This window comes from Citrus sinensis, chromosome 3, assembly GCF_022201045.2.
Source record: "Citrus sinensis cultivar Valencia sweet orange chromosome 3, DVS_A1.0, whole genome shotgun sequence".
Lineage (NCBI taxonomy): Eukaryota > Viridiplantae > Streptophyta > Magnoliopsida > Sapindales > Rutaceae > Citrus > Citrus sinensis.
Window position 1 is genome coordinate 5,929,382 of NC_068558.1, and position 26,692 is coordinate 5,956,073.

Sequence of the window (26,692 nt, forward strand, 5' to 3'; positions counted from 1 at the left end):
TAATTTCTTCATCAAATTATTAACTTCCATGTCCGCACTCCCAAATAATATGGTGAGTACTAGTGAATTAATAAGTAAGTTAAACACTTTCAACCATTAGAAAATAGTAACTAGTTAGTAGCTTGTTACATAAAAGAGAAAAAAAAATTTTGCCATACAAAACTGGTAAGTAGTCATTTCCCATCTCTGCGAACTCTAATATTGTAATATAGAAGTAATATCACAACACAAAACTAGTATTCTAGTACTACTCATAACACAGTCAATTCAAAGGTGCCCTGTTTGGCACACTCTTCCGTCGGTTAGTAGTGGAACATCTTTGGCGGGAGGGGTTCAATAAGACACGGCGTTTCTTTTTCTTTCCGGCCACAGGTTGATCAACGGCGGCAGTGCATGCGTAAGCTCTTAGTGATGAAGCAGGAAAGTCGAGGAGGGAGGCTGGTGTCATTTGGCCTGCTGCGTCCTCAATCTCTGACGAGCTTACACTTGTTGCTCTATCAAACAATAATGAAACTGTCGACTTGTTGACGATTCCACTTTTACTAGTCACCAGGTGATGAATCTGCAGTCACATAGAATCGTTAATAATGTTGTAATAGAACAGCAAATTAAAAGAAGCAAGTAACTTGGTTTGAAGATTAATTAATTTATGAGAGTACCTTACAAGAGATCGAGCAGAAGAGAAAAGAGTCCTGAAGACTACGGTCGCATTTCATGCAGAAGTTGCCATTGCTTTTAAGGGGACGCGTCATTGGTCTTTTATGCAGAAAGATTACTTTTGCTCTATTTGTTGTGTATGGCTGCTCAGTAACAAGATTAGTTACTTAATTAATTTTTTCGTTAAAAAATTAATAACTAAATGAGTTAAAGTTGAATAATAAATAATAAAATATAAATAGAGATATGCATATCTCATGTATATGGTCACGCGCGCAACATCTGCACTTACTTGAACGAAGGAACAATTCATCAGTTTTTGAGCATCACCCAATCGTAAGACATCATGATACACATATCTTCTAACCTATAAACCACATAAATAGAAGTAGAACAAATAAAAAGATAAGAGTAACTTAGGATTTTGAGTAAATAATTAAGAATATATAATTAGCTAATTATAACATTAATTTGGGATATATATATATATACATATGTGTGTGTGTGTGTAAAAATTGAGACGACAATGAACCTGTAAGAGATGGTGAGGGCGGTGAGTGTGCGAGCAGTGAAGACAAATACTCATGCAACAATCCAAACAAAATATGTTTTTGTCATTCTTGTTGGCGCACTCATGAACCGCACAAGGGCTGAAGAATTTTTCTGCGAGAAGGATTTGAAGCCAGCGAGGAATAATCGATGATGATGAACTCATACCAACCTGATCAACATACCAAAAAAAGCAACAAACACAATTATTAATCAACGAAATTAAAGAAAATTCAAAGAAAGCTGTGTGTGTATACATATTCACCATGTTGAATTGCTGATGATTGATTGATATAGGAGGCAGTTGGGTGTCTGTCAGGGATTCTAAAGAGTCGTCCACTGACATACATACAACTAGCAAGATGTGGCCTGTGAGCTGTGATTGTGAGAATGAGAGAGTGTTATCAGTCTCTGCTCCAACCTCCAAGCAACTACTCTTTTATTTATCTATCTTTTTTTTTTTAAGCTGTTCGATAATGCCGATGGGCCTCCATCATTTAACACCCTTTAGCAGAGCTCTTGCATTAGTTTAATGCGTTACATATCCGTAGGAATTGTGTTGCTTGCGTGTGTAATCTTAAAGACAGGTGCCCCGGGCATTATTATTATTATTATGGTTTTTCATGTTTTAACATAATGTCTACTAGTGGGGGGGTTTGCAAAAAAGTGAAAAGTTGAGGCGACGATGGTGGGTTAGGATCTGTGTTCCTGATTCACGATGCACAGACAGAGCCTTTGTATTGTTTTTTTTGCTTTTTTTCTGTTTTGGATGTCAAGGTAGAAAGATGAATAATTGATACGGAAAACAGACAGCAACAATAATTCTCTGATATTGCCGACGACCTCTTTACTTTTCTTCTTTAATTATCTCCTCACCAGTAGTACTATATAGATATAAAGCTAGCGCCATCAAAATCGCATGTGGGCGTCTATATAATGTTGTCTAATTTGTCTCCATTCTTCAAGATCCAAAGTAACAAATTTTTTTTTTTTTTTGTATTCACTAACAAATAAATAAATAACCGAGGCCTAGCTTTAGGGAGCAAAAAGAACCATGCCTCTCTTTCGCTACGTGGAAATTAACGACATCATACTGTTTGATGTTAACTAGTAAAGGACAAATAAGAGTAGAGGTTAATTATCTACTTGTTGGCCTAGTCGTGGTTGATTTGTCTCTTTCGCGAGTACGATTTCTTATAATTTAGGGGTAAGTCCTTTTTATTATTTTTTAGCACAAATTTTTTTAACAGAGCACAATGCAACCCAATTAACTGTGAATACGGTTTCCATCTGCTGATACTCGTGCTGCATTCATTGCTGCTCGAGTTTCTACACGACGTTCCCACGCAAACTTCATTAGGATGTCTGTGTGGGTAATAAGAAAAATGTTAAGTGCAAAGAAAAATGAAAGAAAAGTGAGAGAAATAAGGAAGAAAATGGAAGAGGGAGAATGGATGGGCAGAGAGTGGACAAATTTTTATCGATACGGGTAATAAATGGGAAATTTACGAAAATAACCATTATTATTTTATTATTTTTGCAATTAACCCTCTGAACTTTTTTCTATCAACATTAGCCAAACACAAGCCTTTTTTCCCAAATTACCCTTCTTTGCGTAACAAAACCAACGTCGTTTCTCCCATATCGCCAAACCAAAAGCAGCTTTTCGCTCTTGATTCATCAGTCAACGGTGACCGCAAAGGACAACGATAAAAGTGATATCCGATCATAATTTATCCGGATCCAACACAAATCGACATCCGAATCCCGAATCCAACACAAATCGACATCAGTTACTGGTATGAGTTATTTTCTGAACAACTGGGCTAAATCTGGATCTGGCGACAGGCTGCCTGTCGCAGCAAAACTTGGTGCGACAGGCAACCTGTCGCACCAAGCAAGGTGCGACAGGTGCCTGTCGCACCAACTCTTGGTGCGACAGGTGCCTGGCGCACCAAGCAAGGTGCGACGGGCACCCGTCGCACCAAGCAAGGTGCGACGGGCACCCTGTCGCACCAAGCAAGGTGCGACGGGCACCCTGTCGCACCAAACCTTGGTGCGACGGGCATCCTGTCGCACCAAACCTTGGTGCGACGGGCACCCTGTCGCACCAAACCTTGGTGCGACGGGCACCCTGTCGCACCAAGATTCGGGCGACAGGTTGCCTGTCGCACCCACCATGAAATACATCATTAAAACTGTATTATTTTAATATGGCTGAAATAATATTTTTTTATAATTTCAGGCTTAATGGATTCAGTTGTACTTGAATTGTGTTACGATGGTTGGTGGGAGACATTAGAAAATAGCCGTATGGAGTACGTGAATGGTAAAAATCGAGCATTTTTGGTTGGAAAAAATTATCTGTTTGATCAGTTATTGGCAAGAGTATACGAGGTGTTACAAATTAACCCTAATGACTATAGTATCACCATGAAGACAACTTTGAGGTCTAGTAACACATTATATCGTATATGTGCAATGCCCATGGATATATGCGATGATGAAATGGTGAGGGTTGTGTTGCATATGGCATCGGACGTAGCTAATTTTGGATGCATTCCTATATTCGTGACCACATCACCTCGAGTTCCGAGCGAAGGTATTGAGCCACATGTCGATACAGAAACTTCGTTTAGAGCAAATATGTCTGGCCCCGATAATGATGAAGAGGTGTTGCCAAGGACAATATCGTTGCAGCAATATTACTCTCCAATCCACGAAAATTATGACAACATTGATGATAATGGCGTTACGTTACAGGATGTTGGAGCAACAGTATTTCCAATAACAACGTCGTTGGAGCAACGATATTCTCCGTATCACAACAATGTTTTTCGGGACAATGATGATTTTCATAATGAGACAGAGGGGGATAATGTTTGTGCAGAACCTTCTAATACTACAAGGGGGGGCACGCGTTTCAATAATGATGGTGATGATGGAGGAGCCGGTCCTTCAAATGTTCCATCGTTTCAGCATGAGGATGAGTGTGAAGACAATACTCCTGTGAATAACAGAGGCAATAGACCTATTCCTTCTATGGTTCGATCGAGAAGGCGAATTGACCCCCTTACAAGTGTTGCTCCAACTTTGCCTTCGAATATGGTTGCTCCAAGCTTTGTTAGCAGTTGTGATTCAGATGATATCAGTGTGGGTAAGCTATTTGCTGAGAAAAATGAGTTTATATTACAACTACGCAAGGTTGCCTTTAGAGACAAGTTTGATTTCAAGATTGCACGGTCTACTACGACACGTTTCGAGGCTCACTGTTGTTCAGAATCATGTAAATGGCGTATTCGAGCAACTAGATGTTCGAACGAGCAAAATATTCCGTGGGTGGTGAAGAGAATTGACAATGTACACACTTGTCATAATGAGGTATTGGTTGATGGACGTCATCAAGTCAGGAGCCAGGTTGTCGGTCATATTATCGCAGAAAAATATATTCAAGACAAGAGGATTTATACTCCGAATGACATAAGAGCAGATATGCAACAGGAATACGGTGTTCAGTTAACATACCAGCAGGCATATCGGGCGAGAGAAGTTGGTCTTGAAATAGTTCGAGGCAACCCTGCAGAGTCATACAACTTGCTCCCTAAATACTCTCACGTACTAACTACAGCGAATGAGGGTACAGTCACTCACCTCGAGCAGGATGGAGATGGTAATTTCTTGTACTATTTTGTAGCACTCGGATCTTCCATCAAGGGTTTTATGCAGTACATTCGGCCTGTCATTGCTGTAGATGGTACTCATCTGAAGGGATTATATCGTGGAAGCATGTTCGTGGCAACATGTCTTGATGGTAACAATCAATTGTATCCGTTAGCCATTGGGATCATGGATTCAGAAAACAACGATGCTTGGGAATGGTTTATGATGAAGTTACACGGAGTGATTGGCGATAGACCTGAGTTGGTAATTATCTCTGATCGATGCACTGCCATAAGGAGAGCCGTTCTTAAAGTTTTTCACAATGCAACTCGTGGCGTTTGTTTTTACCACGTCAAAGGTAACATTAAGTCTCAGTTTAGAATGTCCAAAGCTCTTTGGGATCAATTTGAGCCTGCCTTTATTAATGCAGCAAAAGCATATGGCCACGAGGAATTTAAGAGACAACTTGAAGGGTTGTGGATGATCCACTCGGGTGCGGCTGATTACCTAGAAAATAATGTCGGTACGTGTAATTGGGCAAGGTCGCAGTTTGAAGGTAGGAGGTACAGCATTCTTACCACGAACATCGCGGAGAGTGTTAATGCGTTCATGAGGGAACCTCGAAAATTTCCTGTGACTCATCTTGTTGATCACTTTAGGAAAACATTGCAGCAATGGTTTTATGATAGGAAAATTGTGGCTGAATCAATGACTACTCGGCTAACAACATGGGCGGATGAAATAGTCACTGAGAGGAGAACTATAGCTGAAAGAATGATAGTTCGGCCGGTGTCTCCGCATCGCTTTCAAGTTATAGGCGGTGGGCTTAAGGAAGGGTTAGTTGACTTGCAAAAGAGAACTTGCTCCTGCAGAGTGTTCCAGCTTGATCAGCTTGTGTGTGCTCATGCAATCGCGGCGTGTCTAACACACCGGGTGGATTTTATTAACCTTTGCTCGGACTTTTACACTACAGAATCGTTGGCGATGGCTTATGCACAACCAGTAGAGCCAGTTGGTGATGTGGCTGATTGGGAAATTCCAGATGAAATTCAGGAAATGCATGTATACCCACCAGTTGAGGCACCACCACCTGGCCGTCGTAAAGAGCTCAGAATACCCTCGGCTGGCGAGGACGTTGACCGGCGGACTGTTAGATGCGGTCGGTGTCATGAACTAGGCCATAATCGTAAGAGATGTAAGAATCCCATTGCGTCGACTCGAAGTTAGTTGTATTTTGTGTGTTATGAGTTTGTTAAAACTATTATTGTTTTTGTGTTCGTTGGTTAAAACTGTTACTGCTTGTTTTGTATTGTACACTTATATTTCATAAAACTTTATTTAAAGTTTAAAATGTGAGGCATTAAAATTATATAAACTTAAGTGTGCGAAGTAAAAAAAAATTCAAATTTCAACATTTGAATTACTACATAGGTTTACAATTGAATATCGTTATTAAATATATCAACCGCAATCTTCTTTCTAAAGTACTCGACATGACTAGCGTTAAACTCCAATCTAATCCCGAACATTAAATACATCGTAACCATCAATACAAAAACACCGCAATCGCCAGTTCCGGGCTCTTGTTGTGGCGCGCTCTTAACTGCGATAACTTTCCACGGGTCTTCACTCTGCAACTCCGGTCGGATATTGTAGAAGCCAACGTATTCCAACCATCGAGGGAATATAACTTCAAGTGGCTTGAATTTCAACTTGTACCTTTTGTCGTCGCGATTTGTGAGTAATGAGTCATAAATCCAGACTTTGTTTTTCCGAAAGTCAACTCGTGCTAGTACCCAATGCGCGCCGTCGAAGTTAACAGGGATGAGTAGCTGCATATAACAATTGAAAAACATGTTCGTTATGTATGAAATTAAAATACAATACAACAAAGAAAAAGCAACAACTTGAATATTTTCATTAGATAGCATGTGAAATGTAATAAAATACATACCATATCGACATCCGTCATTGATTTAGACATTGTGTGCTGGCGGCCACAAAGATAACTATTCACGCGGTCGTCGAATACCATTGAATCGACTGCACAATTCCCGTTATTCCATAACTGATTCAAGAACACCTAATACATAGATAACCAAGAAATGCATAAATTAATAAAACTTAAATTTTTACATCCACATAAGATTTATAAGTTTTGTCGGCACGTTACCCAAAAAAATGTGTCAGTATGTGTGACACGTTGGAGTAAGGCATTTGGATACTGCCGTTGCTTCTCGCTAATCAAGCGGAGATACTCGTGAATATGCTGTAGAGAAACAGAAATATTACGAGTTTTTAAAAACAAATTTATACACAAATCCACAACAGTATACACCACGAGGAAATTATAAATACCTCATCGCCTAACCATCCCATCGAAGCTGTCCCCAAAATTATTTGAAAGAATGACCGCGGGTGCTGGACTCTCCGGCGGACTCTGCTATCACCAGTAAACCATTGATCAAACTCAGCAAACAGACTAGAGTCCTCCAATCCTCTCAGTGGATTTACATCCACACTCGTACTCATGTCAATCGCATGCTCCATGATTTGGGGTCGAGGTAAAGGCCGGACGTGCTGTCCTCGCCTGACCGGAGGAATCATGTACGGACTGTTATAAACATACGACGGTATGTACGAGCGTGCAGTGGGAGAATCCTTATTTGGACGTTTAGAAAATGTGTCGATGAAACCAACAACGGTTTCTTTAAAATCTTTTAATTCTGACTTTATTTCATACACGTTACGATCAATCTTATCCAGCCGTCGTCGTACGTAATCATTAAACTGCTTTGTCCTCGACTATTACAAAAGAAAAAAATAATACTTTAGAATAACAATAAAAAATTAATAATTTATAAAAAAAAATATCGTATATTATTTCTAACCTCAGAATCCCGTGCGTCATCAGAGTTGTCTGTTTGCTGCTGGTGGTCATCAACACCCACCTCATCCTCAAAAGTGTCATGCCCCACCTCATCCGCAAAAGTGTCATGACACTGCTCTGGTATTGGGTTTGGTATGTCGTCATGATCGTCATGCTCGTCTGAATGCCTTGTAACCGACGGCATCGCGTTGATTGAGGGTTGGTGCTGTATAAAGTATCATTTAAAATTAGTAAATGAAAAGTCAAAAATTTCGATTAACAAATTTTTAGTGCTTAGAGTATACCGACCTTATGAACCCAGTCTGGAATGCTTGGCAAGTAATCCTTCACAGAGAGCCAATAATTTTTGCTACTCTCCTTTGAATTTGGCTCAAGGGTTTGTAAAACGTCCCCCTTCCATAAATTCAATTGAAAATTTTAAGTAAGTATACATAACTTAAATTTAGTAAAGTTTAAAAAATAAGTAATACATATTACTTACAAGACGAGATTCGTCGTTGAAGAACGAATAAACCTCCGCAAAGTTGATTCTCGACGACGCCATGGGCTTCCATTGCAGAATGCGGGGAATCTTATTCTTCGTTTTGACGACCCATGTTGATGGCAACCCTCCGATTGCTTCGTAAATCCAAGCCTACAACAACCAAAGTGAAAAATCAAATAAAACAACTATCAAATATTTAATACAATAAAACTTATTAATAAACAAAAAAAATAGCACCTGAACCCCACACGTAAAGCCGTAAAGATTGTATTTTTCAATATTATGATCTGAATTTTTCAACCGAGTCTTCTTAAATTTCTCGTCTTTCTCGAACAGTGCATTGTCAAGACTCTCGTAAATAATTTCCCACGACAATAGACCCCATGGACGCTTTCGGAAGTACTGTATATCATCAACTTGGTCAAGCCAATCGAAATTAATTTGACAGTGATTTTTTCTTGCATTTAGTACTCTGTCCGCAAAATAAAACAGTGCAATCTTTAATGCGTCCATATCGTTCATTTCCTCGAATTTCAACTCCTTAAATACTGCATCGAATTGCTTCACATTAATCTTACGATGCACACCACCAAAATACGTATTCCGTAGCCTCTGCTCCATTTCATCATTTTTTTGATTGGTATCCACACCAAATGAAAGTCCAGTAACCAAGCACCATTCGACAATTGACAAGCGAATCACATGCTTACCAATTTGAAACCATAACTGATCCTCACGGCTATCTTCTTCATGGGCCACTTGCCGCAGTAGAAGATTGTGCAAAATTACCCCACTAAATGGAAAACTTCGACACTCCAAGAAATGTCCAAATATATCCTTTTTGAACATACGCAACTGCCGGTTTGTTAATTTTTCCTCGATGACTTTAACGACCGAAGATAACATACACATGCTCGAAATTCGACCAGGAAAATGATCAGCATAACGAAAATACATCTTGCCTACTTCAATATCCGGTGATTCTGATTTCGCCATGTATCTGTAATATTTATAAAATTATTACATTACATTTACAGAAAAAAAAATTAAGAAAATTTAATTTTTGGTGCGACGGGCAAGCCTGTCGCACCAACAATTGGTGCGACAGGGCCAGTCGCACCAAAAAATTGGTGCGACAGGGCCAGTCGCACCAAAAAATTGGTGCGACAGGCGCGCCCGTCGCACCACAGCTTGTGCGACGGGCGCGCGCCTGTCGCACCACAGCTTGTGCGACGGGCGCGCGCCTGTCGCACCCGAGCTTGTGCGACGGGCGCGCGCCTGTCGCACCCGAGCTTGTGCGACGGGCGCGCGCCTGTCGCACCCGAGCTTGTGCGACAGCGCCTGCTGTCGCACCAAATCTGGTGCGACAGCAAGCCTCTCGCACCAATCTGGTGCGAGAGGCTTGCTGTCGCACCAGATTTGGTGCAACAGCGTGCCGCGCGCTGCTGCCCAGCGATGGGCGCGCGCGCGCCCTGCTCCCCTCCCTCCCCACCCGCAAAATTAAGCACAATCACTCCAAAATCGAAAACAATACTCCCAAACACCACCAACCACCACAAACATCATCACCACCACTATTAATCTCAAGCTATAACTATTATTATTCTAAAATCTCATTTTAAATTAATGAAAATAAGAAAAATGACTAACCTAGATTTTGTTGAAGGTTGTAGATCGTAGATCGGATGCCGGTGAGAGATGGAGCCGCCGCCGACGAGGGTTGATGTCGCCGCCGATGATGGGAGTTGGATCGGTTTGGGAGAGATGAGTGAAATGGAGTGTTGGGGGAGAGATGAGGGAGGGGTATTTTGGTCTCAAATGTTGTTTAATGGCTAATGTTGATAGAAATATTTTTTGGGGGTTAAAATGAAAAAAAGGGAATTTTTTTTGGTTATTACTATAAATTTCCCGTAATAAATAGAGAGAGATTTTTAAGAAGAAAAGATTTGGGAAGTATCTATATGATCCTGCATCACGTAGTCGTATGCCAGCAGGGAATTAATTGCCAATTTTCTACTATTCATCGCATGTGTCCTTACGATGCCCAGTCAATTTTCACTTGTTCTTTCTTTACAAGTTACAGTGACGAGAAATGGACCACGTGGCATTCACTTGTACCTTTTTCTCTAGGAACCTCTTGATTTGGGTAGCCCACCAGGAACGATACGGGTTTTGCCATTGGTTTCCATTCCAGTAAACTAAATGCCCCCAGATATATTTCTAAAGACACTTCCCCTAATGCATATATACCCTCTTATTGAGAATAGGGGATATGGGGCCTGCATTTGGGTTCTCAGCTGAAGCACAATTTGAAATGACGACCAAACAAATTGTGCATAGATTGACGTAATAGAAAAAATTAAATGCAAAACAATCGGAACCACTTTATTCCAATCGCAATCTCACACAAAAATAAATGAAAGTTGGAATAATAATTAAGTTTCCTAACAATGCATGTGATTTTTTTTTTGTTTGGACCTTTTTCTCGTGTCTTTGTGTGTTCGTACGTAATTATTGAACAAGACGAACAGTTAACAGTAGAAAATATAGGTTAAAGCATCAAAAGTCAAAACTGTTAAGTACGAAAAGGTAGTTATATTATTTATATTGAGGCTGGCGTTAAGTTACGTTGCACGTGACTTACGTCTCTTACAACAACAGTATTCGGTTTCACCAGTGGTATTGTTGCTGTGAGAGGACCGTAAGTTACGTTCTTATATTGAACTCCAATGTTTACTCAATTGAGTGACAATTCAAGTTTTATCAAGAGTCTTAGCTGTACGAACGGCATTCTAATTATGAAAAAGGATCGTCTAATTCATAATTCAATGCATGAATTTAATGCACAGCAAGATCAAGGGAAAATACCAAATAGCTATGTTCGGAAGAAGGCAATAACAGAAAAATGGCTCTTTTTCAATTAATTATATTACGAGAGATGAAAGAAAGATTGTTTCTAAATTAAATAAATGATAGATTTGTGTTCAACCATAAGCTTTTAAGTAAGTTTGGATTATTATTCTATATATATATAGAAGTTTTCTAATTAAGGATCCCTGAATTTAATAAAGTCAGGGATAAAATAAAAGATAAAACAAACACATATTCTAATGCACTATATTTTGTCCTATAGTGTATTGAAATTTAATTTTTTTTAATCTTTTAGCTAATCTCTTATTTTATTAAAATTAAAGATATTTCATTGGAAAATCATTATACATGCGCACGCGCGCACACACACACATTAAAGTTTTACTTTTGCATTATTTTGAATGCAAGCGTATATGTAAAGTGACTTTTTTTTAATTAAAAAAAATTTATTAATAAGAAAAAAATGAAAGAAAAATTACGAGTTAAGTAACAAAACAATAATTAGGCAAATCTCAAGCATCTTCTAAAAGGTTCTTCCGAATAGAAATTCATGGGTAATCCCACCACATGAAGGAATTTCAAGATAATCCCAAGTTTACCAAAGAATCAGCAATAGAATTCCCTCTCTATAAATATGAGAGAACCTTAGGATGCCTTTGGTATTGTTTTTTAATTGGTGTTTTCTATCCTTAATTTAGATAAGGAAAACCATGTGTTTTAATGTGATGTTTTTATAAGTTAAAATGTGTTTGGTAGTTTATTTTAAAATAATAGATAAAAAAATGAAAACAATGAAAATGTGTTTAGTTGTTTGTTTGAAAAAGTGAGGATAGTGAGAGTAAAGAATTATTTATTATTTAATAGTTGTATTATTTTTTTTTGTACGAGTTATTATCATTAAGTGTAATTACTTTATTTAAAATTGTCTTCTATTATTCTAAAAGTCATTTTACAGAATAAAATATAAAATTAAATAGTTTAAATAGCATAATGCAATATAGCAAAGCGAAAAAAAAAATTATGCTATAAATTTTTAATTAAAATATCATTGATTGATTGTATTTTATTTTTTATTTTAAAATTTGCTTTTGTGTGTTTTACAATAATATTGCATTACAATCATGTAAATAAATTTTATTTATAACATAATAATATTTGAAAAATATATAATTACTTTCTAATTTTTATATATTTGTTAATATTGACTAGGAGGATGTAACTTTTTTATTGATATATGTTCAACGGAGCTGGCTACGGTACACTTACAGACCAGGTTAAGCCAGCTCCCCAAGGGTGCCATTTGCGTGCCTTGGTTCCACATGCGGGGACACGTGGAGTGCATGGAGTGGGTGTGTATGTTACAGAATCTGTAACATACATATTCAACAGCATTTAGAAAAGTGTTATTATTTTTCATTTTTAAATTATATATAAAATAAATTAAAATGGATGATCCACTTATAAAAAAGATACCAAATAAATATAATTTTCTTTTGTTGTTATCAATCATTATTATATATATAATATATTCCTTGTTGTACCCACATATGCATTGGGAAAAGTGGTCATAGAGTTAAATTGTGTGCCCATTCACTCTCTCAAAAGAGAATGAAAACTGAAGAACACTAATACGGGGTTCTCTAATTTTCTTTATAAAGTTTAAAGAGCAAAAATGATTTGTTTTCCAATTCTGTAGCGTTTTCTTAAAGAATGAGTCCGCCAAACAAATTTTATATATTTTCTTTTTAAAAAAATAAAAAACAACAAATAAAAAATAGTACCAAATGCATCTTAAATTTCATCTTCTTTAGTAATCGAAGACAATTAACTCAATTTTAAAGAGGCCCATAAAGGTTATAATCTTAATTAGTGAGGCACAGAAATACCACAGAAGAGTCACTCTCTAACTCTACTATGCGTCAAACATTATGGAAGGCAACCTCAATAGCTAGGATAATAGCATATAACTCTGCAAACAAAGGCACTATGATGGCCAGGGTGCAAAGCAAAGCAATCTTTAAAGATGCCATTAAAGTTTCTACAAATAGTAGTACAAGACGAATCACTTGAACCCATCTCTATTAATTTTAACCCAAAAAGTTAGTACCGTGAAAATCTTTGGAGCTCGAGGTAAAGGCTTGTTCAAATTAAAAATTTCATAGATGGGGGGGCATTTCCAATGGGATGACCAGGGCATGTCATACTTTTTTTTTTTTGACAATAGGGTATGTCATACTTAAATAAACTAAATGGGAAGACACACAGGCTTGAACAGGAGGAGCTGGAATCATCAAATTGTCAAAAGCACAATTTATTTCTTGATTTCTATAAGAAATAAATGATCAATGGATTCTTTTATTTAAAGAGAAAATGCCATGATCATTGAGGGCTTACTTAACATACTACCGAGGATTCAAATAAACTTGGCAAAAAAAAAAAAATTATTTTTCAACGGTTCAACTAATTATTCAATGAGTCTGCCGTAGCACATTTATATGTATAATAAATATGCGAAAAAGTTGTTATATTTTGACAATCATTTTATAAATTTCGGATTGCAATTAAACTTTGCCCATAAGAAGTATGGTCTACACCAAATGTGACACTAAAATTAAAAGACTTTTTGGTGTTTCTTAAAAGAGGAGGGCAGGTGTTGCGTATATATTTTCTTTTTCTTCTGGTTTTCTACGACTTCAAACTACCATGCCAACTACTTGAGAGATTAAAGATTTTTTTTAAGCTTCAATCACATTAATTAACTTCAAGACAAGAAGTAAAGATCAAAATTTTTCAAGAAACACAAGGGTAACAACTTAGGTAAACAACTAGCGTAAACTTTAATTAAGACCAACCACTATCAGCCACGTGTCCCACGAGGGCATAACACACAACATGCAAACATTGTCATGCTGATGTGTCAAGTGCTAACTGTTTTGTCTCCAACACATAAACTAGTTGAATTACACGACAACAGGGGAGGACACCTTTTATTAAAAATAAATAAAAAATTACAAGACAAAATGAAACCTTGAAAATTGAGACGGCAGTGCACGAAGGGAAGCTTTGTGAAGGAGAGAGTGACACTTCGTACATAGAGAACAGCTTTAATCAATTGGCATTGGAGTTTCCTCATGTTGGGTTGGCTTAATCCCTAGATTTTCACTTAATTTTGTCTTGCTTTTTTTTTTTTCCCCAAATCTTTTTTCGGACTCTCCAAAGTAAAATTTTAACCCAAATCCCAAAACAAGAGAAAGAAATTAAAAAAAAAAAAAAAAACTTAGTAAACTCTGTTACTCTGTGTATACTACTCATACATATTTATTGATCCCTTAAATTATTATTTATTTGTTTTTTCTTGTCATGGTTGTATTCACTCTTTTGAATACATTCTTGTTCTTTCAAATATAAGCTGAAAAAGATCCTTTTTTTTTTGTTGCTTCACTCGTTTTCCTCTAAATATTCCGAACTTTAATTGGTGTATGTGCGAGTTATATAGAGAGTGAAAAATGGCAAGTGCATCTGGGCTGTTTACACCTTCAGTTCCAAGCCTGAGGAGGAGGGTTCAGCCTTCAACATGGAAATATCGATCTGGGTTTTGCTTCTCTCAGGGAACCTTTAGGAGGGTACTGTGCTCCAGCACCATTGCTGGTTCTGAGAAGAGTGTGTCTTCTTCCGAATCTAGAGCACCCAGGTGATTTTTTGTTTTCCCCCCGTTTGTTTCTCTATGTGATTCATTGCTTCTTTCTTTCTGCTTTGGTAGTCAAAATGGGTGTTCAATGCTAGTAGATTCGTTTTTGTTTAGTTTTTAGCTGGTGAAAGGTGGTTGTTTAATGGGCTTTGGACCTCGTTGCTTATAAAGGTTTGTTATATTGTTGAATGAAGTAGACATTTTATTGCTGTAGATTTTTTTTTTTTTTTGGGTTAAAAATTCATTACTAAATTGCTTATGTGCGAGCAGTTGTCATGTAGAAGTGATGAAAGAGATTCTTTACTTGACTAAATGATGAAAGCCTTTCAAGACTTGGAATTTAGAGTCCGTATATATAAGGGTTTTTGTGGGTTGGCTTTACTAGTTTCATGATATATTACCATCTCATAGGGAAACAGAAAAAGTAGTGTTGCTTGCTCTTATTAGAGACTGCCATGCATGCTTCTGATGATCAGTTTGAGCTGAAATTTTGTTCGAATCTGCCTTTTCCCTGAGGATAGCTAACCTTCTAGAAATATATTACTTACAAGGAGTGTGAGTGAAGCCTTGTAATTCATATGGTTGCTTCGGTCTTTGGAAGGACTAACTTAGTATTACCAGAATAGTTCGAAAGACATATCTCAGTTGTGAGTTTAATAGAAATAAGAATTCGGGCTTGTACAGCATCAGTACTGCTCTCTATGAAGTTGTAAGAGTTTTTCAGCTTTTGGTTTTGTGAAGGTGATGTAGAAAATCTAACTCAAGTCTGAAATTGCAGAAAAGTGCAAATTCTGGTTCATTTGGCTAACTCTGAGAAGTTGACATCCTATACATTACTATTTTTCTTGTTGACCAGCATTTACTTGGCTCACTCCAATTTGACCAGAAGCTTGACTGTTGTCTGTTTTTGTGATGCATTAATTTTGGTAGAAAAGTTTCAGACTGTTTATTCGTAGCCTCTTCTGCATCAGTTACAAGGTCTGGTGATTCTGTAGGTTTTAAAAAAACTGCAACTAAATTGCTGTAACAGTCCTTGTTAGTTTTCTTTATGGTTTAAACTAGACAATCTTGTAATACAAACTAAAATATTCAGGGATGTTGAAGTTAGCTATGGGTTTTTAGATGTAATCTTTCAAGTATCTGCTCTCAGATTTAATAGTGCCCGGTTTCACTTTTGGTTGGGAAAGCAATACAGAGAAACAGTTTCAGGCTTTGGGGCCGCCTATTTTTGCGATTTGGAGGACTATGTGTAGCACCTAGTTTTAAGAGCATGACTTATCGAATGTCAATGTGGTGATCTGAAGTTGATCTGCTTGTTAGCAAATTCTTGGAGCAAAGGAATATGGTTTTCCTCATTAGCTATACTCATTTCAGTGTTGAATGGACTTATGTTGTAATAATCGTCGTAACTTCTTGTTATATTCTTATTTTCCTGTTACTGTATATGGTTAATGCTTGGTTTCAGAGTACCTTTATATCTCCTGCTTGAATGCTTTTAAGTTTTGAGCTTTGAAATATTATCATCCTCTCATGGGTGCTTAGTCCATGACATTTGCTCTACATTTCATGTGTTGAATAACTAATCAGTGAAATGAACCTCGTCCATGGTATTGGTGATGATGTCCTAGTACAACCTAGATTTGCCATGAAGCTAACTCAACATAGAACGGAGCATGCTAGGGTCTTCCCATTTTTTATTAAACTAGATGTAACAAAAGTTGATCCTGGTTATTGGTCTATGTGCTCTGTATGATAACTCTAGCCTGGCCTGCGGGAATTTTCATCTGATTTCTGTTTTTATTCAATGAAATGAGGATTTGGCTTAAAAATGAAAATTTGACTGCTGTATCCACTCTTGTTGCGTGCCTAAAACAAAATACAGACTCATCAATAGAGGGTGCAAGTTGGTTGGATGTGGCTCAGCAGTGCCAACTCTTCAGATTTCCAATGATGATCTCGCAAAAATAGTTGACACTTCTGATGAATGGATCTCTGTTCGAACTGGGATTCGAAATCGACGCGTTCTATCAGGTTAGTTGATACTTGCGCAGCATGTTAGCATCATGTACAGGGTAAACATGAGCAGTCTGGCCGGCTTTTCATGCTCTGCAGCTCAGCTGCTTGAGTCTTGTCTACAAAAGCTGCTTCAGCCTTGAGGAAGGCCATTCAGCTTGACGAGTCTGGGTGTAGCTAGTCTGAATATGGTTTAATTAAATGTTTCCCAACACTATGGTTGTCCACTTGGTCTACTCAAATTTGGTTGAACTTTGACCCTACTGTATTGTCAGACTTAGAGTTCTAAGTTCTGTAGCTTTTTCACCTGTAGATAACAGGTAGTTTATGCATCGATTGCCACATGATCTAATTATCTGTTGGATAATTTAAAAAAAAAGGAAAAAAGAAAAAAACAACTTACGTTTCTATTGTATAACATCTTCTTGCCCTGATCACTGTTACAGGCAAAGAAAGCTTGACTGGTCTAGCTGTAGAGGCAGCAAGTAGAGCTCTTCAGATGGCAGAGGTGAACCCTGAAGATGTTGACCTTGTGTTGATGTGCACATCTACTCCAGAGGATCTTTTCGGTGGTGCTACTCAGGTAAGGGTGATGAGATTATATATATCCAGAATTAAATGAACACACGTCAAACACAGTAGTTTTTGTTCTTGATGTGAGCTGTGTTTATGCTTCTGATTCTGTAGTGTTGTGACTTTCTGTGCACTTAGGCAGTTTCTTGCATGACATGTGGATTAACATCAGCTTATGATGTGCCAAATTGAAACAAAAAATTAGTTTTCATACACAATTATTTCTTATGAGGAATCTTGAGCAAGTGCTAAAATACTGATTTGCATACTGCAGAACTTTCAAGATGCTCTGCATATTTCATGCGAGAGCCGATGTTCTTCCATTAATGTCTTTTACATTGGCTTGGAATTGCTACAACTCTAACATTGAAATATGCTCCTCTTTGTCTGTTATGTTGTAATTGTCAGATTCCAAAGGCACTTGGCTGCAAAAACAATCCTTTAGCTTACGATATTACAGCTGCATGTAGTGGATTTCTTTTGGGTCTTGTCTCAGCCGCTTGTCATATTAGGGGTAACAAGTTTGTTCACTTGGCTATAAAAGCAGTATTTGTTACATATTCCAAGGCTTGTACGATTAAGTCTTCACCTGTATAAATTACAGGAGGCGGGTTTCGCAATGTTCTAGTGATTGGGGGTGATGCTCTTTCTCGATTTACTGATTGGACGGATAGAGGATCCTGCATTCTGTTTGGGGATGCTGCGGGTGCCGTGTTAGTGCAGGTAATGACAGTCTATGTTTCACTCTTTTACAGGGTACAGAGTAATAGTTTGTTGGTTGACTAGCCGTGATGCTGTTATTGAAGAAGTAATCTTTCCCATATTAGCAAAGTCTGCCATCCAAATATTAACAATGAATCCTTTTCTTGAATAAAAGAACTATAGAGAAAGATAATACATTATATGTCTCATGGTTTGTTTATTTGTCCAGCGTGTTACTTCAGTTCTGTTTTTGCATGGGTATAATAAAAGAGGCAAAAGTAACTGCATTTTGGCATATATGCGACAGTCAGATACTTTCTCATATAGTCATATTTCTGAATCCACAAATTTGGGGATTGTATGAATCTAATTTCTGGATATTCATTAATTATCCCCACCCCACTAGTTGTATTTCTTGCTTGGTTAAATGTTCCCTCATTCCATAATTGAAAAAAAAAAACGTGGATATTCGCACCAACAATTTTCTTTAGTCCACGTAACTTGGGATTCTAGCATCTACTGACAAATTAAGAGGGCCGGCTACTTCTTTTAAATATTATTCTGTCAGCTATATTTAGTAGTTCCTCCAGAGCAGTTGATTATCAGCGGGAAATCTCTTATGTCATCTTGTATGCTATGTTTTTTGTTTGTTTAAGTATCATCAATAAAATAACTCTGTTATGTTCTTGTCCCTGATTCACATCCATTATGTGTAAGATTGCTCATATAAGGGTCCGTCAAGGAGTTACTGTTATCTCACTGCTTTTCTTCCACATATATTATTCATTTCACTTGCAATATAATGCTTCTACAGGCCTGTGACAGTGAGGATGATGGTTTAATTAGTTTTGATGTGCATAGTGATGGTGAAGGTGGCAGGTACGTGTTCCCCCCCCCCACAACAACCCCCCCCCCCCCCCCCCCAAAACCCGCCAGCAGACAGGCTTTGTGTTTCTTTCTTTGATGAAGATAATGGATATTTGATCCTCCTCATTGCAGACATCTAAATGCTTGCATCAAAGGAAATCAAACCAATGATGCATTGGGTTCTAATGGTTCGGTGCTAGCCTTCCCTCCTCAACACTACTCTTATTCAAGCATTTATATGAATGGCAAAGAAGTTTTCCGTTTTGCAGTCCGAGTGGTGCCACAGACCATTGAGTCTGCCCTTGAAAAGGCTGGTCTGACGATGTCCAGCATTGATTGGTTACTTCTTCATCAGGTATGGGATATATGATCTGTTATATATTCACCTTCTTATCAGTAAGTCCACCCTGGAGATATACTTAAAAACAGTTTGGCCTGTGAAATGAGGTCTTCATTTTCAAGTCTTTATAATTTTATGCACACAAGAGAATATTCCATAGAGAGTGAACTCGAATCAGAAGGGTTCTAGCTCAAAATGATGTTAATATGATGAGATCAAAATGTGGGTCTAGATTTCTCTTTCATATTAGTAGTAGATATTAGAATATTTTGCCAGCCACTTAGGAGGATGACTTTCGTTAGCTATTCAATTCTGATATATGCTGCCTGCATCTGTAAAAGATTATGAGCTAAGCATAAAAAATCTGCTCGCCTAAATGCAGTGCTTCTCTGAAGGGACTTTCAAACACATCCCTAGGATTTGTCAATATGTGACATATTAGACACTTCTTACTTGTATCACTGATGATAAATTACTAACAGACAACTCATGAAAGGTAGAAGAACAAGTACTGATAAAAGATTAAAAATTGCAGGCAAACCAGAGGATCATAGATGCAGTTGCAAACCGTTTAGATGTCCCAATGGAACGTGTTATATCAAACTTGGCAAATTATGGTAACACAAGTGCTGCATCCATTCCGCTAGCATTAGATGAAGCAGTTCGAAGTGGGAAGGTCAAGCCAGGTCATACTATTGCTGCTGCGGGTTTTGGTGCTGGTCTAACTTGGGGTTCTGCTATTCTTAGATGGGGATGAGAATTTACTATCAATGACCAGTACCGAAGAGAAAGGAAAATATGTTACAGTGAGATGTGCTTGAATCCATGCTCCCCGATACATATGTATTGTGGTTAATTGGGGAGGTTGCAGTCTCATAATCTCCATCAGCTCCATCCTGTTCGTTTGAAGCATCAGCTCCATCCTGTTTGTTTGAAGTTTGTTACTTCGCAAATGGCGCTCCTAATAACTTATTAATTTTTTTTTTCCCAGTCAGTCTTGAGCTTCCCTAATTTCCATTTTTCAGCGGGTTATGAATAATTGCAGTGTGAACAGCGTCCACAAAATGTGGTAAAAACTTAAAATATTTACAAGATGACAGTATTGTGTACATTACAGAAATTTAAGCTGCTTCTGTTTGCTATTATGTTACTTCCAAACATTATACACATTTCCACAAACTGTGCCCCAACATTAAGTGAGTAAAACCATCAATATCATAATTTATAATCAATGAAAATACAAATCAGTCTATTTCCTCGGCATCTTTGCTGAGAATACTAATTAGTATAAACAAATTTAAACAGGAAAAAGAAAATGGTGATTAAATAATTTTTACAATGCCAAGAAGACTAATAGAACTCGTTAGTTCATTGACTTGACACTTTGAGCTTGGATCTAATCCTTTCTAAAGTACCCTCAATTGCAATATCGAAAGCATCCTTTTTAGCCTTCAAACCCAGAGTACTCTCATGCCTTCTGTAAATAACTCCGGGCATCAACTCAATAACTCTCTCCCTCATCCTCCTCACCTTAGCATTTGGTATGCTCATCAACACATCAACAATCTTCAATCCTTTAAACACCACATCTTCCTTTGGTATAAACACTGAAAACTCGTCATACATCTCCCCAGGCAAATGCCACACATACTGGGATTTTGCTGACTGCTCTTCAAAGAAAACTGGAATGCAACCTGCAAGAAACCCATCGAAAGTTGACCTCCTAGTTGGTGTATCCCCTGGTGGCTGCAAGCAGAACGTTGCTCGCAACATTGGCCTCATAAATCTAATAGGATCGTGCTCACAGATCCCATTAGAACAATCCACAATGTCACACACTTTGTTAAAATGCCCTCCACCTCCAGCAGCAGCAACAACTTCACTGCTGTGATTGCTTTTACATTCATTTCTAATACTTCTCCTAATATTTGGATTAGCACCAACCCCTCCTCCACCGGCAAACAACATCAACGTGCTTCTTCTTGAATTCCTCACTCTCTTCACCCACGACTCAAAAAGATTCAAACTTGATGGGTGATAACTCGTGGGATAAGGCACAGCTTGTTCTTGCCAAGGCCATGTTCTGCCCTCAGGGAGCAAAGCTGTGACATTGTAAAACTCCGGAACTTCAAGAAAGGACGTTCCCCATACAGGAGGATCAACATGTAAGGGCTGCGAAAATTCCCAAGCCGGCCTTGCCATCACCAAGAAATGATCATGCCCCGCAAAACGATCCCATATCTCAGGCTGATCATCATATCGCAAGAAGTTGTACAATTCAAGACCGTGTTGTCTGCTGAAGTTGGTTTCGGAGCCGTACAAATATTTTAACCCGTCAAGGGCTGCATAATAAGGCACGTAAATGGCATTCGCAGAGGCGGGATCTTGAGTCAAGCAAGGGTACTCCAAAATCCTGCGGTGGAAAATGAGTTCCAGCAGGAGAGGGTCAGTGCGGTACCAGCTGTGAGAATCGTTGTGGGTTTTGGGACCGAGGCCGTGGTTTTGTAAATAAGAACAGAAATCGCCAAACAGAGGATAGGCAGAGCAGTTTGAGAGGAGATCAAAATTGAACCGTGATGGGAGCCATCTGACGTAGATCCAACGGTTGGTGCAGTCCTCTGATTCAACGGTTGAGATTTGATAGGATAAGTCTAATTTGAGAAAGATGACGAAGAAGAAGAAGAATGTGATAATGTGAAAAGCAGCAGATGATTTGCAGCAGGCCATGAAAAGAAAAAGAGGGTTTGGACTTGAGATGGAGAGTTTTTGGTAAAGATAGAATTTGTGTTGTAAAAATTATACATGTCACCACTTATTACTGGCGTCTGCCAACACGACGCTGTTGCTATGTGTCCGTGAATTTTGGCCCTTTTGGAGAGAGAGAGAGAGAGAGAGAGAGAGAGAGAGAGTAAAAAAAATAAATGGTGAAAGTGAGCCGTTGAAATTTTACATGTTTGGATCCAAACCTGTCGGTGCGAGGCAGCAACTGCTGGTTAAAATTTATGAATAAATCCCACCCAAAGCGGCGGCGTTTCTGTATTTTTCTTTATTTTTGGCGCCTTTCTGTTTATTTTCACCCTTTTTTAACTGTCAACATGTCAGTGCGTCACTGCGCGTCCGTCGTTGGTTCTTTCCTAAATCCTCTCCAAATCCCCTCTTGGGCTCTACCACTTTTAAGGGCCCAACACTATTGATGGGCTTAACTCTAACTTTTATTTCCCTCCAAAAACTTTAACCAACTTCCCAGCCTCTTTTCCTTCGGCTGCTTAAGAAGAAGAAACAAAGGAATTTGCTGCTCTCATCAAGACCAAATCATCATCTTCTCCAAAGATGCCAAGATCCTTTGCTTCCCTTTTCTCCCGTAAGAAATCTCAAACACTTGCCTTCAAAGATTACTACACAAACTGGTTCAACACTCTGCAAAAAACCCTCCTCCCTCTCATTCACAAATCTCTTTCTTCGTCTTCTTCGCAAACCCTCCTCTACTCTCACGTGGACCTCCTCCTCCACCATTTTCTTTCCTATTACGACGCATTAGACAGTGCGGCCACCCAAGGAAACCTACCCGAGCTTCTCTACCCGTCTTGGCGCAACAGTCTTGAAGTGCCATTCCTCTTTCTTGGCGATCTCCACCCATATCTCTTCACCAACCTCGTTAGATCATTTCTTGATGAAGAAAGCGAAGAAGAAGAAGAAGAAGAAGAAGAAGAAGACGATGGCGATTCTCTTGATAATAGGCCGTGGCAAGTGCTCATGGCGTGGAGGAATGTGTCCAAGAATTTGATGTCGCAGATTGAGCAAATTGAATGTGGGTTGAGGCTGATGGTGCCGGCGTTGATTGGTAGAATCAAGAAGGTGCAAAGTGGTTTTGTGGGGAGGATAGCAGAGGATTGGGTGGCTTTTGAGAGACAGAGCGACGAGGAACTCAAAGGGGTTATTGGGGAGGCAATGAAAGAGGAGATGGATGATATGGTGAGTGTGTTTGTGGATGCCAACAGGTTGAGAAAGAGTGTGATTGCTGAGATTGTTGGTGCCCTGAGTGTTTATCAAGCGGCTTTGTTTCTTGAAGGCTTAGCCCAATTTCTTGTTGGCTTAAGGGACCGGGAAGTGCTCGGCGAACTCAATCGATCCAAGATTCCGATTAGTTGATGGTTCGTGAGTTAATTTCAGGTCCATTTAATTGGGTGCTGTTTGATTATCCCGGTATCTTTGATTGTTGATTAGGCGTTATCTCCCGGGCAGGCACTACCGAGTTCATTATTTCGGAGTAATTATTTGGAAAGGCTTGCGTGAGTGTGAACTTCTTCTTCTATGTTGTTAAAGCATAATTTCCTCTCGAGTTGGTTGCTGGAGAAAGGATAATGTAGAATCTGATACGTTTTAGGATGTTATTGTACGTAATTGGCATCTTAGTGAGTGAATGCAGAATCGATTTTAGTTTCCATTACTTGTATGAAACAAATGACAGTTTTATTATCCTTCTGTCTGTGGAGTGCAAAATACTTGCTTTTCGTCTGAAGAGGCAGTGTTGCTTCAAAATGAACCATTCTTTTTTGTGGTACTTATAAGTGTTTGAAAAATAACAAGCTCCAACATACAAACTGGGTCTAATGCACGAGTTGAAAAGTTCAAAATGAAATTGTGGGGTGAAATCTTAAGCGCAGCCCATGAAGCATGAATTTTCAAGTCCAGCCCATCTAGACTGGAGGCTTTTCTAAGAAGAAATTAACTGTGTCGTCTCTGGCCCATGGATATTGATTCTTTTTCTTTTTCTTTTTCTTTTTCTTTTTTTCATTTTTTCATTTTGAAAGGGTCGGATATTGATTTGAACAAATAGAAACGTCATCTTAATCTCAATATTGTGGGCATTCGGTTTGTAGCCCAATGAGAGGCTATAAGTGCTTTCAACAATTTCGAGTTTTCATGGGGTTCTTCACAAATTGTGCAATAAGAGTAAAATTTCTCCCAAAAATCATGACGGGGAATTATTATTTTTAAAAAAAAAAAAAACTATTTTCGATAGACTTATGGATTGTGCTAACAATTTTAAAAAATCTTAATATTGCCATGGTTGTAAAGAGGCGATAATCCATGGAGGGAGTTAGGATATATCTTAATCTAAGCTCTCCATAATTGTGCTTTTATAATGGTGTATGAATAAGATTTAAATGTTATTGCATTATTATCGGGTAATTTTTATTTTCCTCCCACGAGCTTTGGGTTTTTTGCACTTAAATGGCTAAGATCCATTTATTAGTAAAAACCCCCTTACCGTCAGTTAATTTTGTAGTTGACTGTTAATTGAATTCAAAAAGACTGAAATACCCCCAATTGGATTTTCAAGATTGAACATGTTATACATTTGGCATGAAAACTATAACAACCATAATATTACCATTATACCCCTTCAAATGCAATAAAATAACATAAATAAATGCTATTAATGTTAAAGAAAAATCTAAAATTTAGTAAATAGAAAATGCAAAATGTAGTTGACTGGTAGTAACACAAAAATTGAGCATATCATCTATTTGATGCCAACAAATTTAGCACATAACAAGACTATACAGATTCAAAAGCATCTAAATAACTTAAAGAGACTAATCATTCTAAATGGAAACATTTCAAGTTGTCGAAATAAAATTTTATCAATTATCTAATTAAAGACTATTGAGGCATATCTTACATTATGCAATTAAAAACAATGATTATTAAGTGTTTTAAACTTCAGTTTTTTAGCTTTGTATAACTGTCATTAAGACAAAAAAAATTGTTTATACTTTCATACATATTTCGGGCCTATTAAAACTCACTTTAAAACGTACATCATGAATATTACAGCGCATAAATCAAATGTATAATCTGCCATAACATAAGCTGAAACCATATGCTTGCAAAATACCCAAAATGACGTTGGAAAATTTATTCTCGATTTTATATTTCACAGTTCCATAAACATTATCAAAGATGTGTCAATGAACAAAGAATGAAGAACAAACTTGACATTTACAAACAACTCACCATAATATCAATACGCTCTAAATGGAGCCCAAAAAAACAAAAGCTTTATTCAAAACTAACCTATTATTAGTTTCAACATAGCGATTCAAATCTTTCGAGCATCGGCGAAATTCAGAGCAGGACATGATGCAGCTTTGGTGTTTCTTCTTCACTTCACACAAGTAATAGATACCGCTTTACTAAAAATTAAAAATTTTTTACCTTCTCAACAAAGCTTTCGTCTGAGCTTCATGAAAGAGAAACGTTTAGTTTTAGAGAGAAGAGAAAAAATTTTAAGTTTTGATTTTTTTACAATTTTTTATTTATATGAATGATCACAAGGCATGATTTTTTCACAATGATTTGACAATTCACTAGGCTCATGTCAACCAAAATGTGTAAAAATTATGCTTGTCAAATTAAATTACTAAATTACCCATAACTAACCATATGAGATATACCGTTTGCATTCCGTAAGAGGGCTTTTACTAATAAATGAATCTTGGCCATCTAAGTGCAAAAGACCCAAAGTTTAAGGGAGGAAAGTAAAAATTACCCCATTATTATCTAAGAACTGCAAGTACAGTTGGAAGATCAAATCCCATTAGTTTCTGAACTGTCTTCTTACAACACTTCAATAACAAAATGCAACATACAAACTTAACAAATGCAGCATACAAACAAATGACAGTAAGCTCTCCATAATTGTGCTTTTATAATGGTGTATGAATAAGACTTAAATGTTACTGCATTATTATCTAAGAACTGCATTATTTCTACATTCTTTTCTGATAAACCAGTGATGATTGAAGGCAAATTGTTTTGTGATGCTCTAATTTAATAGAGCAAGTACAGTTGGAAGATCAAATCCGATTAGTTTCTGAACTGTCTCCTTACAACACTTAAATAAATTAGTCTCTATTTATATAACAAAAATTAGAGATTCCTCCTGTGCAGCAGCAATATCAGTTAACCATTATGTCTCAGACTTGACCATGTGCGCTGGTAACTTTTTCTGAAAAAGGAAACATATAAAACGAGTTATCAGCTGAACTTGTCTAGTACTAGATGCCACCAGTCATACCTGAAAATAAACTTACCAACTGGTACACCCCACTGCACGAGATTGAGTACTTAAGAATCAATAATTATTGCATTAAGAGAATTGGAAGTGGATTAGCTCAGGTAAAATATTCAAATATATCGATGCAATTTGGAGTAGATTGATTCCATTTGAACAAGATCATGTCAGCCAAGTTTTCCGTTTTCCTTATCCAATCAATCGTTTGACAGTACTAAATACAAATCAGTTAAAATAAAGATATTCTACTTCCAGATATCTATTGTTGCCATTTTAAAAAAAAAAAAAAAAAATCATGGTATCCCATTTGCATTTAT

The 26,692-nt window shown here is 37.7% G+C and overlaps 5 protein-coding genes across 7 annotated transcripts; 2 read left to right on the plus strand and 3 right to left on the minus strand.

The window, feature by feature from the left end:
- Positions 1 to 96: 96 nt before the first annotated feature.
- LOC102619801 (protein RGF1 INDUCIBLE TRANSCRIPTION FACTOR 1-like) lies at positions 97 to 1,680 on the minus strand. The gene is made up of 5 exons (XM_006477520.4): positions 1,472 to 1,680; positions 1,190 to 1,378; positions 950 to 1,024; positions 660 to 800; positions 97 to 562 (listed from the first exon to the last, which is right to left on the minus strand). The coding sequence occupies exons 1-5, from the start codon at positions 1,550 to 1,552 to the stop codon at positions 263 to 265; spliced, it is 786 nt and encodes a 261-aa protein (XP_006477583.2). The 5' UTR covers positions 1,553 to 1,680; the 3' UTR covers positions 97 to 262.
- Positions 1,681 to 7,500: 5,820 nt separating this feature from the next.
- LOC112498640 (uncharacterized) lies at positions 7,501 to 9,236 on the minus strand. Its single transcript, XM_052438493.1, has 2 exons — positions 8,045 to 9,236; positions 7,501 to 7,961 (listed from the first exon to the last, which is right to left on the minus strand). The coding sequence occupies exon 1, from the start codon at positions 9,234 to 9,236 to the stop codon at positions 8,391 to 8,393; it is 846 nt and encodes a 281-aa protein (XP_052294453.1). The 3' UTR covers positions 7,501 to 7,961; positions 8,045 to 8,390.
- A 4,860-nt stretch (positions 9,237 to 14,096) lies between these two features.
- Positions 14,097 to 20,439, plus strand: LOC102620561 (beta-ketoacyl-[acyl-carrier-protein] synthase III, chloroplastic). Of its 3 annotated transcripts, none has more exons than XM_052437081.1 (9): positions 14,097 to 14,249; positions 14,608 to 14,802; positions 16,682 to 16,830; positions 17,259 to 17,395; positions 17,794 to 17,899; positions 17,990 to 18,108; positions 18,902 to 18,966; positions 19,087 to 19,309; positions 19,830 to 20,439. In XM_052437081.1, the coding sequence occupies exons 2-9, from the start codon at positions 14,618 to 14,620 to the stop codon at positions 20,049 to 20,051; spliced, it is 1,206 nt and encodes a 401-aa protein (XP_052293041.1). In that variant the 5' UTR covers positions 14,097 to 14,249; positions 14,608 to 14,617; the 3' UTR covers positions 20,052 to 20,439. The 3 variants fall into 3 exon arrangements, with proteins under 3 accessions (XP_052293041.1, XP_052293042.1, XP_052293040.1); XM_052437082.1 differs by having other exon boundaries at positions 14,110 to 14,244; XM_052437080.1 differs by having other exon boundaries at positions 14,117 to 14,802.
- Positions 20,440 to 20,486: 47 nt separating this feature from the next.
- LOC102620273 (probable xyloglucan galactosyltransferase GT19) lies at positions 20,487 to 22,166 on the minus strand. Its single transcript, XM_006477177.4, has one exon. It carries the CDS (start codon positions 22,019 to 22,021, stop codon positions 20,663 to 20,665), a length of 1,359 nt encoding a protein of 452 aa, XP_006477240.2. The 5' UTR covers positions 22,022 to 22,166; the 3' UTR covers positions 20,487 to 20,662.
- Positions 22,167 to 22,624: 458 nt separating this feature from the next.
- On the plus strand, positions 22,625 to 23,443 carry LOC107176787 (protein INAPERTURATE POLLEN1). Its single transcript, XM_015529742.2, has one exon. It carries the CDS (start codon positions 22,625 to 22,627, stop codon positions 23,441 to 23,443), a length of 819 nt encoding a protein of 272 aa, XP_015385228.2.
- Positions 23,444 to 26,692: the final 3,249 nt, after the last annotated feature.